The sequence below is a fragment of the Zalophus californianus genome, chromosome 3 (assembly GCF_009762305.2).
Source record: "Zalophus californianus isolate mZalCal1 chromosome 3, mZalCal1.pri.v2, whole genome shotgun sequence".
In the NCBI taxonomy this organism is placed as follows: domain Eukaryota; kingdom Metazoa; phylum Chordata; class Mammalia; order Carnivora; family Otariidae; genus Zalophus; species Zalophus californianus.
Window position 1 is genome coordinate 145,374,566 of NC_045597.1, and position 13,157 is coordinate 145,387,722.

A 13,157-nucleotide genomic window follows, 5' to 3' on the forward strand; every position below is an offset into this window, starting at 1 on the left:
GTGGGAATAATAATACCTACCCTGTAAATTGTGAAAATTAATTTTGAATTGATGATTGCGAAATATCAGCTCTCTTTAAATTGGTTTTATGTTGGGGAGACTTTTGTTGATTATTCCTAACTTTAAAATTATTTTATTTTATTTTATTTTATTTTTTTTTTTTTAAAGATTTTATTTATTTATTTGAGAGAGAGAGAATGAGAGATAGCACGAGAGGGAAGAGGGTCAGAGGGAGAAGCAGACTCCCCGCCGAGCAGGGAGCCCGATGTGGGACTCGATCCCGGAACTCCAGGATCATGACCTGAGCCGAAGGCAGTCGCTTAACCGACTGAGCCACCCAGGCGCCCCTAACTTTAAAATTATTTTAAAGAATGATCCAAAAAATAAACTTTCCAAATTTATCAGTGTTTCTTAGTTGGGATGCTAGTCATTACTATTATTTTATATGTGTTCTAATGTGAGCATGATTTTACTTTTATTACACAAATGATTTACAGTTTTTGTTTGTGGGAAAGAAAAAAAATGGGACATATAGCAAGCTAAACCCATTGTGTTTGATTTGCTAAGACTTTCTGTAAGTAACTAGTGCGCCTTGCCCTTGTCTTTGGTTGTTGCATAGTAGAAGCTGACCCAGAAGTTATTCTGTGTGTAGTAAGAATTTTTTTAAGGTAATCCAAAATTTTTCCATTTAAAAATAAATGTTGATTCTTAAACCTGTGAAATAATGTAAACAAGAACAACTGGCAGATTAATATTGTTAGTAAAAACACTTATACATTTTTATAGATGGTTTTTAAAATAATAAATTCAACTATGCTTCTGTGTTAAGTTTTTGTTAAATTCTCAAAATTATTTATGCTAGATTCTTGCATCTTTTTGTTAGATATTGTAACTTTGAGGTCCTTTGTTTTATTTTTTGCTTCATTTAGGATCTGAACCAATGATGCTAGGTTCACCAACATCTCCAAAGCCAGGGGTTAATGCCCAGTTCTTACCTGGATTTTTAATGGGGGATTTGCCAGCTCCAGTAACTCCACAACCTCGATCAATCAGTGGCCCTTCAGTAGGAATAATGGAAATGAGATCACCTTTACTTGCGGGTAGGTAAATTGTTTAAAATAATTTCATAATACTATTAATACATGTATTAGAATTTTAAAAAGTAATGATAAAACATTCACCCTTATTAACACATTTATTAGCAATGCCTCTTTTTAATTTTTAGATTCTTGGAATAGAGGTATAAGTAGTATAAGCTACTGTTAATTTCAGGAACCACTCATTAAAACTGTGTGTATTACATCTCATCCAATTTAAGATGCCCTTGATTGTAAAACTCACTATTATTTAAAGTACCACTAAGGAAGAAAAGCACTAAATATGAAAGAATGCCAAGATACCATTTTTTGTAAATTATCCATATCAAAGATGTTAAAGTGTGGAGGGCTGGGGAAGAAATATGGTCGTTTAACTTCAAGTGAATAATTTTAGTTAATTTAAATAATTTATCTTAAATATGGTAATAGATATTTAGTCAAAATAACTGTAATTTGTCTTTTTAATTGAAGTATAATCAACACACAATGCTATATTAGTTTCAGTGTACAACATATTGACTTGCAAATTTTATATTAGTGCTCACCATAAGTGTAGTCACTATCTGTCACCATACAACGTTATTACAATTACTGACTATATTCCCTATGCTGTACTTTTCATCTCTGTGGCTTGCTTATTTTATAACTGGAACCTTGTTTCTCTTAATCCCCTTTATTTTGCCCATCCTCTCACTCTCCTCCCCTCTGGCAACCACCAGTTCTCTGTATTCAAGAGTCTGGTTTGTTTTGTTTGTTTGGTTGTTTTTTTAGATTCCATGTATATGTGAAATGTCTTTCTCTGTCTGACGTATTTCACTTAGCACAGTACCCTCTAGGACCTTGATAGATGAATGGATAAAGAAGATGTGGTATACGTACACAGTGGAATATTACTCAGCCATAAAAAAGAATGAGACATTGCCATTTGTGACAATAGGAAGTGTAATTTGAAATTTGTAGATATGAATTCTACTTCTAGTCATAGTGATTAAGATTCTCACCTTGTTTAGTTAAAGGATTTACTCTACAAACTATGGGGTTTTTTTTTTTTTTTACACAGGATTCACAGTTATCAGCATAAAATATCAGTACCTAAATGAAGCATATATCTTACATGACTCCATTAGCAAAGAAAGAATTTAAAAGGTAACTGAAGTTTTGACTATGAGTAGTGAGAATTAGCTACAAAAATGGTTGAATTCGGGGCACCTGGGTGGCTCAGTCGTTAAGCATCTGCCTTCAGCTCAGGTCATGATTCTAGGGTCCTGGGATCAAGCTCCGCATCGGGCTCCCTGCTTGGCGGGAAGCCTGTTTCTCCCTCTCCCACTTGCCCTGCTTGTGTTCCCTCTCTCGCTGTGTCTCTGTCAAATAAATAAAATCTTTAAAAAAAAAAAAAAGGTTGAATTCCAAATGTGAGCTAATATCCTTTTAATGGATGTTTAAATGGAAAACTTCTTACTTTGATTGTCCTTAAGGTATTATTTATTTTAAAGTGGTTTATTATTATTTTAAGATTGATCAGGGATAATATAAATTGTATTTGAAGTAATTGACTTAATCCTATTCTGGATAGGATTTTGTTTTTTATGCAGTTGATCCTCGAACAATGCAGGGGTTAGGAGAACTGAACCCCTGGACACTTGAAAGTACTCATATAATTTTGACTCCCTGAAAACTTAACTACTAATAGCCTACTATTGACTGGAAGCCTTACCAATAACAAATAGTCGATTAACACATATTTTGTATGTTATATGTATTATAAATTATCCATATGGTAAAGTAAGCTAAGGAGAAGAAAAGGTTATTAAGAAAATCATAAGGAAGATGGGGTGCCTGCATTGCTCAGTAGGTTGGCCATCCGAATCTTGATTTCTGCTCAGGTCATGATCTCATGGTTCTGGAATTGAGCCTTTTGTTGGGCGCTGCACTCAGCGGGGAGTCTGCTTGAGGATTTTCTCTCCCTCTCCTTCTGCCCCTTCCCCCACTTGCACACTTTCTCCCTTTCTATCTCTAAAATAAATAAATAAATCTTTTAAAAAAAACCATAAAGAAGAGAAACATTCGCAGTACTATACTGTAAAAAAAAAAATCTATGTATAGGTGGACCTGTACCGTTCACACTTGTGTTTTTCAAGGGTTAAATGTATATTTTAAATGTATTTTTATTGTAGCTACTATATATTGAGTACTTATGAGCCAGGCAGTATGCTAAGCATTTTATATGTTACTTTCATTCTTTTGTCAATCTTAAAGGATAAGTGGTAGTATCTACCTGATTTTCAAAATAGGAAACTGAGGCTTAACGTAATAAAGAACTTGCTTAAGCCTATTTGTTAATAAGTGACAGAGGAGGAGGTTAAAGCGTAGGTCAGTCTTGTTTTATAGCCTATGCTCTAAATAGCTTATTCTATACTATTTAAGCTTAGACATTAAGTCATAACAGAGTCTGGATTGTTTCACTGTTTGGCATTGCTGATTCTCTGACTTGTAAAGACATCTTTATGTCCCCAAAAGTTGATCCTTTTCCTATATATTTATTATGTACTTAAATATACTTCTATTGTGAGAAACATGAATGGGATCTATTTAATTTTGACAGTCAAATTCCACATTAAGGGATTATATTTATTCAGGTATATACAAGCTGGAACCGTTTACCTACTTTCAAGTGAGGAATAGCATTAAGTTTTGTATTGAAATGTTAAGGATTTTGTAGAGAAAGCAAAAGCTACGTGTATTTACTAAAAACTAAAATTTCTGTTTTCTTATTCTGAAACCTTTATTTGCGTAACTGGGAGCTTGTTAGAAATTCATAATCTCAGTCTGCACGTCACATGTTCTGAATCAGAATCTGAATTTTAATAGGATTCCCAGGTGATTCTTCAGTGTATTGAAGTCTGAAAAGCCCTATGAAACAAGAGTTTAAGTCAGTATTTTAAAAATATAAATGAAAAAGAATCTTACCAGAAAGGTGGAAGATTTTTTCTCACCTGAGTGTATTTTTTGTACATTGTAGGTGGGTCACCACCACAACCAGTTGTACCAGCTCATAAAGATAAAAGTGGAGCTCCACCAGTTAGAAGTATCTACGATGATATTTCTAGCCCAGGACTTGGATCAACACCTTTAACTTCAAGAAGACAGGTGACATACATACTGTTTATGATCCACAATGATTTCATGTTTTTATGTGGATGCACAGTGAGGATCAGTAATTTAAAGTGTTTTTCTGAGGTCTGCTTTAGTGTAACTGTGTCGCACAGAATAAGCACTAAGGACATTTATCATAGAATCTACTTAAATTGTGTTTATCATGAAATGTACTTAAAAATGTAATAGAACACCAGATTATTTTCTCAGATCAGTAATTCTGTGGTTTTACAGGTTCTGATCTTATTATTTCGGTTGATCCTTCCTCAGGGTGAATTTGCAAAGTAGCTATTATGAGCTTCATTTTATCATTGAGGAAACTAGGATACAGAAAGCTTAAGTAATTTGTCAACTAGTCTAGTGGAGCCAGGCTTTAAAGGCAGTCTTCAATCTTGAGCCAGTGTTTGTAACAGCCATGCTGTGCTAACACTACTGTGGTTAACTCTTGTTTGTTAATGGAAAGGTAATATGGATTTTTCTTTTAAGTATGAAGTTTAGTAGCCTGTATAGTCACAAGTGTTCTGTCACTATTGTACTTAGCAGGACTTAAAACAGTGTGTCAGTTAAACTGATAAGTTATTTGAATAAAGACATTTCTGCTGTTTGGTTTGGAGAAATGTTTTGTCTTTCCCTAAACCAAATATAGCATAGTTATTGGAAAGTTTAAGAATGGTAGGAAGCATCTTTCAGTAAATTTTGACTATTTATAGGCTTGATACGCCTAGCATACTAGGCCTACTTGTTAAGCAAAGCAAAATTAATTCATTGTGTTAAACACATACCTTCCCTTTCCAACACTTTTATAACTGCTCTACTGTCCCAACACAGTAGCCACTGGCCAAGTGTGGCTGTTGACACTTGAAATGTGGTCAGTCCTCTACTTAATTGAGATATACTTAAGTGTAAAATACACACCAGATTTTGAAGACTTAGAAAGAATGAACTATCTCACTTTTTTATATTAATTACATATTGAAAGTGATAATTTGGATGTACTAGATTAAATAAACTGTACTTGTTTTTACTTTCTTAATGTGTCTGCTATAAAATTTAAAATTACTTATATTGCTTGTGTTATATTTGGACAGTGGTATTCTAACTAAATGAGAATATTCTGGCCTGGGATAGTTTTCTAAAGGTTGGCAAGTAAATCTGATGTTTAGTTTGGTATGAGAACCACTGGCTTAAAAATTCATGCTAGGTTTCATTACTTCTGTGATGATCAGTGAAAGCAAAGGTTGTTTACAGTTATTGCTATGTTCAACATGTTTAAAAGCCTTGTGTCATAATTTGTAGAGAATGTTTTTGACTTAAAGGTTGGTAAGAATATTATTACTAAAGCCCCAATTAGTTTTGCCCCTGAGGCTTTGCTCAGCCTCTTTCTAATTATGAAAGAAACTGGCATTAGGAATTGAACAATAAAGTATTTTGTATCTCTCTTAACATTATTTCAACATTTGGTTCTGGTTGCTAGATAATAGCCAGATTTTAGATTTCCTTAATCAGAGTTTGTTACAAAAGAATCTGTATTTGTATATTTACTTCTGGAGAGTCTATTCTTACTCTTGATTAGATATTGTTGTCTTTGTTTATAGGACTTTTAACTGTTTAATCTTTAATTTTCTCACATTTAAAGGAATTAGTATTGATAATTTTCCTGCTTTGTAACTTCCTACTAGTAGAGACAGAGATATGCTGTCTTTATTATATAGACTGATTTGAATCTGTATTATTTTATGGTTTGTAAATGTCTGTTTAAAAATGGGATTCTGCCATCTTTGTATTTTTCTGTGTGAGCTTGGTGAAATGAAGAATCACCATGCTCTCTGTTATTTCAAATACTATACCTTAGGAACTAAAAACAAATAGCAAAGTTACTTTCTACTAAAAATAGTGCCTTTATCTGATGTAACTTATTTTAAACAAAGAATATGCTAAAGGGTCTAGCATATTTTAGATTAATACTGCTCAACTTAAAAAGGAAAAAAGTTGGAGTACTCTTAGATTGTGAACTAATTAGGGGCAACTATAGTACTTGGTAGACATGCAATTGTCTGTTAAATAAGACCTTTCAACACTTACTGTGTTATGGTTATGGTTAGAACTTTGTGCTTTTACTTTAACACTTTATTCTATTTTCATGTAGCCAAACATTTCAGTAATGCAGAGTCCTCTTGTTGGAGTTATGACAACTACTCCTACTCCTGGAACAGGTAAATAACACTTTAACATCAAAGATTCTTCTCTCTTTGAGATAATATAAGACTGTTGATCATTGCCAAAATTTTTTCTTTTATATTTCAAACTTGGAGACTTTCTCAAATGTTAGTAACTTCATTCAGAGAGGAAATACTTTGCTTATTGGGTTTTTTTTTTCTGAATTTATAGGTAGTATGTGATATTCTCAAAATATTAAGAGTTTAAAAAAAACACACTTTTTTTTAAAGATTTATTTATTTATTTGAGAGAGAGAGAGAGCATGAGAGGGGGAGGGTTAGAGGGAGAAACAGATTCCCTGCTGAGCAGGGACCCCAGTGCAGGACTTGATCCTGGGAGTCCAGGATCATGACCTGAGCTGAAGGCAGTCGCTTAACCAACTGAGCCACCCAGGGGCCCACACAGTTTTTTTTTTTTTAAAGATTTTTATTTATTTAGAGAGCGTGCACGCGAGTGTGGGGGGAGGGACAGAGGGAGGGGGGAGAGAGAATCTCAAGCAGACTCCATGCATGGAGCCTGTTGTGGAGCTCAATCCCATGACCCTGAGATCATGACGTGAGCCGAAATCAAGAGTCGGCCACCCAGGTGCCCCCCAAAAATACATAATAATGTCTTCTGAATTACTAAAAACTGTAATTTAAAAAAAAGGTGTTGCAATTGGGAAGAAAAGGAATACAGAGACTGAAATAAAGGTGTTTTGAAATGCATACCTATAAATCTAAATGTCATTAACTGCAAACAACCACTGATTATATGCAATTTTTCTTGAAGATTAGTGGTATTTTTATCACCATCAGCATCATCATTAGCATAATCTTCTTACATATTCATATAATCTGTCAAATGTTCACTCAGCAAATATATGAATACATATATTCGTGGGACCTGGGAAACTGAACAAAATATATAAACCTTGCCTCTGTGGAGCTTGCATTTATTTACAGAATTTACATTTATAGATAAAATAATTAAACTGTAAAGTTTGTTAGAAGGTAATGCATTTTATGGAGAAAAATTAAGCAGCAAAGGGGGAAAGTAGGGGATGTCAGGGCTTATAGATTTAAAAAAGGTAGTATATTAATTCTCTGTTGCTGCCATAACAAATTGCTACAAACTTAAAGGTGGCTTAAACAACAGTTCTAGAGGTGAGAAATCTGAAATGGGTCTCAATGGGCTGAAATCAAGGCATAGGTAAGGCTGTGTTTAGTTTATAGAGGCTCTGGGGGACAATCTCTTTTTTTGCCTTTTCCATCTTCTAGAGGCTACCCATATTTCTTTGCTTGTGATCCCCTTCCTCTTCTTCAAAGCAAAACTTTGCATTTTTCTAGTCGTTCTTCTGTAATCACATCTCCGCTCCTCCCCTCTCCCCTTCTTTTAAATACCTTTGTGAGTACATTGGACCCTTCTGGATAATCCAGGATAATCTAATTTTAAGGTCAGCTGATTAGCAGCCTTAATTCCATCTGCAACCTTAATTCTTCTTTGCCATGTAACATGGCTTATTCCCAGGTTCCAGAGATAAGAACATGGGCCTCTCTGGGGGCCATTACTCTGCTTCCTACAGAAAGGTAGAGGAGAAGTAATATTTGCTCAGAAACCTGAACTAAGGACGGGAAGTAGGGACAGTGATCTAGAAAGAGGAAATAGCAAGTACAGAGGCACTGAGGTGGGAGTGTGTCTAGGGTGTTAAGGAGACTAGTGTGAAATGGAGCGAGTGAGGGGTAGAATAGTAGGAAATGAGGTCAGAAATATAATGGGCGGGGACCCATAGTACAGGGCCTTGTATGTCATGGTATCAACTGATCTTTACCCAGAGAAGGTGGAAAACAAATAGGATGAGACTGCTGCTGTGGTGATTATAGACTTTGGGGTGAGGGGAGGGTAGAAGCGAGGAGACCAGGTAAGAGGCTGCTACTGCATTAATCCAAATGAGGGACAAAGCAAGGTGGGAAAAGAGAAAAAAGGAACAACAAAGATGGAACAGAAGAAACAATAGCAAGACAGTAGATTTAAAATGAACCAAATCTACAATTGTTATAAAGCCAAATGTACTGAACACTCCAGCAAAAGGCAGAGATCATCAGAATGGATAACAAAAGCAATATCCAATGACAGGTTAGATCTTTTTATCTTCTAGGTCCAGGTTTTTTGTAGCAGTCCAAATCTTCATTGGTGGCAGTGTCCTTAGAGTCACTTGTAGGTAGATTTCTACTACCAGTTTGATCAAAGCAATTTAGCCTTTTTCTGTTACGTACCTCAGATTTCTTCCAGGATCCACCCACCGCCTGGTTCCAAAGCCACTTCCATGTTTTTAGGCATTTGTTGTAGCAGCACCCCCTTGTATCAGAATCTGTGTTAGTTTTAATTTGCTGCTTTAACAAATTATCACAAATTTAGTAGCTTAAAACAATACAAACTTACATTTTTTTAAGATTTTATTTTTAAGTGATCTCTACACTCAACGTGGGGTTCAGACTTAAAACTGTGACATCAAGAGTCTCATGCTCTACCAATTGAGTCAGCCAGGCGCTCCCCTCCCCCCTCTTTTTAAGATTTATTTTATTTTATTTTTTTTAAAGATTTTATTTATTTATTTGAGAGAGAGAATGAGAGAGAGAGAGAACGTGAGAGGGGGGAGGGTCAGAGGGAGAAGCAGACTCCCTGTTGAGCAGGGAGCCCGATGCGGGACTCGATCCCGGGACTCCAGGATCATGACCTGAGTCGAAGGCAGTCGCTTAACCAACTGAGCCACCCAGGCGCCCTTAAGATTTTAAAACAATACAAATTTATTATCTTACAGTTCCTATAGATAAGCTGTCTGGGCAGAGATTGTTTCTTTGCTTTAGAGTTTAGGTGTTTGGAGGGCTGTGTTCTCGAGGTTCTGGGGATGAATCCACTTCCAAGCTCATTCAGGTTGTTGGCTGAATTTACTTCCATGTGAAAGTATGACTGAGGGCGCCTGGGTGGCTCAGATGGTTAAGCGTCTGCCTTCGGCTCAGGTCATGATCCCGGGGTCCTGGGATCGAGTCCCGCATCGGGCTCCCTGCTCCGTGGGAGCCTGCTTCTCCCTCTGCTTCTCTCTCTCTCTCTCTCTCCCCCCCTCTATCTCTCTCATGAATGAATAAATAAAATCTTAAAAAAAAAAAAAAAAAAAAAAAAAAAACTTTGAAAGTATGACTGAGGTCTCTGTTTTTTTTTGCTTGCTGTTGCCTGGAGGTGTTTCTCAGCTTCTAGAGGCTGCCCTTAATCTTCGGCCTGTGGCTCCCTTTCCATCTTCAAAGACAGCTGTGGCAGATCAAGATCTTTTTTATACTTTCAGTCTCTCTGACCTCCCTCTTCTGTTGTTTCTCTAACTTTTCTGTCATCTGCTGCTATTAAGGGCTCATTTGATTACACTGGGCCCACTGGAATAATCCAGGGTAATTCCTTATTTTGAGATCTATTTAATAACCTTCATTCTATCTGCGAAGTCCCTTCTTAGTAGTACCTAGATTAGTGTTTGAATTACCAGTCAAACCAGGGGACAGAAACTTTGAGGGGATATCTTTAGATTTCTGTCTGCCACCTATATTATAGTGAAAATCTAGGTTTGTTACTTCAGTTTCAGTTACATACGTGAGGTGGAATGTTCTGGGGGAATTAGTCCAGGTTTTAATAGTCTTAATCTGATCATACAAATAGGTGGATGACAGTGCTGTTACTTGACTAGTTGCTACAGTAGTGACTATTCAGTTATTTAATTGAGTCAATAAATGATCCCAGGGACATTGAAAATGCAAAAACACGTAATGTTAAGTAATGTATTTTATGCTCTAAAGGATCTCTTAGTTGTTTGAAGAGCATGCATTATAATATTCTTATTGTTGTCAAGTGGAAGAGCACATGATTAAAGTTAATTCCTTTTGTTATCTTATTTTTTCTAATAGTGTAACTTCTATGAGGTTCTTGTATTTTTAGAAATTATATGTGAAAATACAAGAACCGTGGTAGGAAAATAAATGTATCATAAATTGACCACTGGAAGTCTTAATGGGGCATAAGTGAAAAAGAATATTTTTGAAAAGATGATAGGCGTGAGGATCTATCATACATGGTCAGTAATAAGCAAGAATTGGGAAAAGGAGTTGAGAAAATTGAAGGGAAAACAGACTTTTTAGAGCTTTTTTTTTTTAAGCTCCTATAACTAAATGAAGATTTCTTGTATAATTTGTCAATTTTAACTTTCTACGATGGGCAGCTTTTATAAAGGGATGTCATGGGATTTAATGATATGACTTATTTTATGCTTAGGTCTTTGTCCAGTAAGGAGTTTATTTGTTTTAATTTTGTAGCTGATGTTAAAATCTTTTTTTTTTTTTAAGATTTTATTTATTTATTTGACAGAGAGAGAGAGAGAGTGAGAGCAGGAACACAAGCAGGGGGAGTGGGAGAGGGAGAAGCAGGCTCCCCACTGAGCAGGGAGCCTGATGCGGGACTTGATCCCAGGACCCTGGGATCATGACCTGAGCCGAAGGCAGACGCTTAACGACTGAGCCACCCAGGCGCCCTGATGTTAAAATCTTTTTAAAAATCTTATTTCTGGTGCAGGGAAACCTTGGTCATATTACAAAGTGGGAACTCTAGATTAGAGACTTTCAGAAACTTTTTTCAACCATGACCTATTATTGCCCTGAATATGTTTGCCCTGTTTCCCCTTCCATACCCCTCAGTTTTCTTCTGCTACTATTTAAATATTCCTCTGCTTTTTATACTCTTTTAAATTTTCCTTAAAAAAAATTTTTTTTGAGAAGCTCTTTCCTGTATCTATCAGTTGTCTTCTCAGATGGTATACCAATTTTATCTACTGAATTAGAGTCATTATTTTAGCATATTGTTAATAGATTAAAGTGCGATATTCAGACTATAGCACCTTCTGACTGCTTTTGTTGATGCTAGGGGCTCAGAGTTCTGATAATGTTCTCAGAAGGGAAGGAAAAGGACTAATTTATCTGTGAGGGACCTTTTCCTGACACTTCTTTTTCTGATCTGGGTTAGTGGTTCCTTGTATGTGCAGCTGTACAGCTCCTGTACAGCTCTTTCTGCTCAGCTCCTATCTTTCGCCATTACTGGATTATGAACTCCTTCAGGACAGAGATTCCTTCTATTTTTTCATTATTTACCCATCACAGAGCTGGTTATAAAGGGACCTCAGTAAATATTTGTTGACTGAATGGATTGGTGGATGTAAATTGTAGTGAGTTAAATGGTGGCTGTGAAATGATATGTCCATGTCCTGATCCCTAGAACCTCTGTGGTTAAAACAAATGGTTTAAGATCTTGAGAGAAGGAGCTCCCAAGGAAAGCTAGGGAGTTACGGAGAGAGAAGAGTGGGGAGAAGGTAATCCTGGTAATTACCTAGGTAGTCCCTAAATCCAATTACTAGTGTCCTGAACAGGAGAGAGATTTGACACAGACCTGAGAGACATACAGAGGATAAAGTGATGTGAAGACTGAGGCAAAGTTTAGAGTGTTGTCACTACAAGCCATTGAACAACAAAACATGCCAGCAGTAGTAACCAGAAGCTAAGAGAGGAAGCAATGGGTTTTCTCTTCGTGCCTTTGGCATACATTTGACACTGCTGAAAATTTGATCTATCTTGGACTTTTGGCCTCCAGAACTGTGAGAGAATAAATTTCTTTTGTTTTAGCCACCCAGTGTGTGGTAATTTGTTATAGGAGACACAGGAAACCAATATATGTGTATATAATGTTTTGAGGCAGTGACATCCCAATACCAAAAAGAGTATTGGAGTATTTGTGTGCAACTTGGCATGGCATAGTGTTTAAAAAATATAATTAGGGGCGCCTGGGTGGCTCAGTCGGTTAAGCGTCTACCTTTGGCTCAGGTCATGATCCCAGGGTCCTGGGATGGAGCCCCAAGTAGGGCTCCCTGCTCAGTGGGGAGCCTGCTTCTCCCTCTGCTGCTCTCCCTGCTGTTATCTCTCTCTGTCTGTCGAATAAATAAATAAAATAAAATAAAAATCTTAAAAAACATATATATACACACACATATATATAATTAGAATAAACTGTAATCTTATTCTAGATTGCATTAGTTTTGGATACTACTGAAACAAATTACCACAGATTTATGGCTTAAAACAACTCAGATTTATTATATAAAAATTCTGGAGGTCAGAAGTCTAAAATGTGTCTCAGTGTGCTAAAATCAAGGCATTGGTAGGTTCTTTTTCTTCTCTATATTATTTTCTGGAGGTTCTAAAGGTGAATTTTCTCTCTCTCTCTCTCTCTTTTCCAGCTTCTGGAGTTGTCCATATTACTTGGGTTGTGGTTTCCTACCATCTTTGAAGCCTGTACTAGCCAGTTGGACCTTTTTTATATCACTCCTTTCCTTCCCCATTTAAGGAACCTTGTGATTATGTGGACCTACTAGGTTAATCCAGGATAATCTTCTCATTTAAGATCAGCTGATTAGCAGTCTTAATTCCATCTACATCCCTGTTTCTTTTTACCATGTAATGTACTCATGGTTTCTGGATATTAGGATGTGGGCATATTTGGGAAACCATTTTCTGCCGACCATATTGACTTTTTAAAAATTAGTCCTCAAAATTTATTTAATCTCATGCCAGACTAACCATAGTACCATTCGGTGGCATCTAATTGTGGTACAGATAATATTTTATATTT

The 13,157-nt window shown here is 36.2% G+C and overlaps 1 protein-coding gene across 7 annotated transcripts in view; it reads left to right on the top strand.

Moving 5' to 3' along the window:
- The window catches only part of NUP35 (nucleoporin 35), a 38,963-nt gene that overhangs the window by 6,471 nt on the left and 19,335 nt on the right, over positions 1–13,157 (top strand). For 6 of the 7 annotated variants that reach the window (XM_027589009.1, XM_027589007.1, XM_027589010.1 and 3 more), the window contains 3 exons: positions 930–1,100; positions 4,117–4,244; positions 6,397–6,463. In XM_027589009.1, the coding sequence (XP_027444810.1) occupies positions 941–1,100; positions 4,117–4,244; positions 6,397–6,463 (355 nt within the window). In that variant the 5' untranslated portion in view covers positions 930–940. Of the gene's footprint in view, positions 1–929; positions 1,101–2,157; positions 2,244–4,116; positions 4,245–6,396; positions 6,464–13,157 lie in introns of those variants that run through there. The other variant, XM_027589012.1, reaches the window with a different exon arrangement.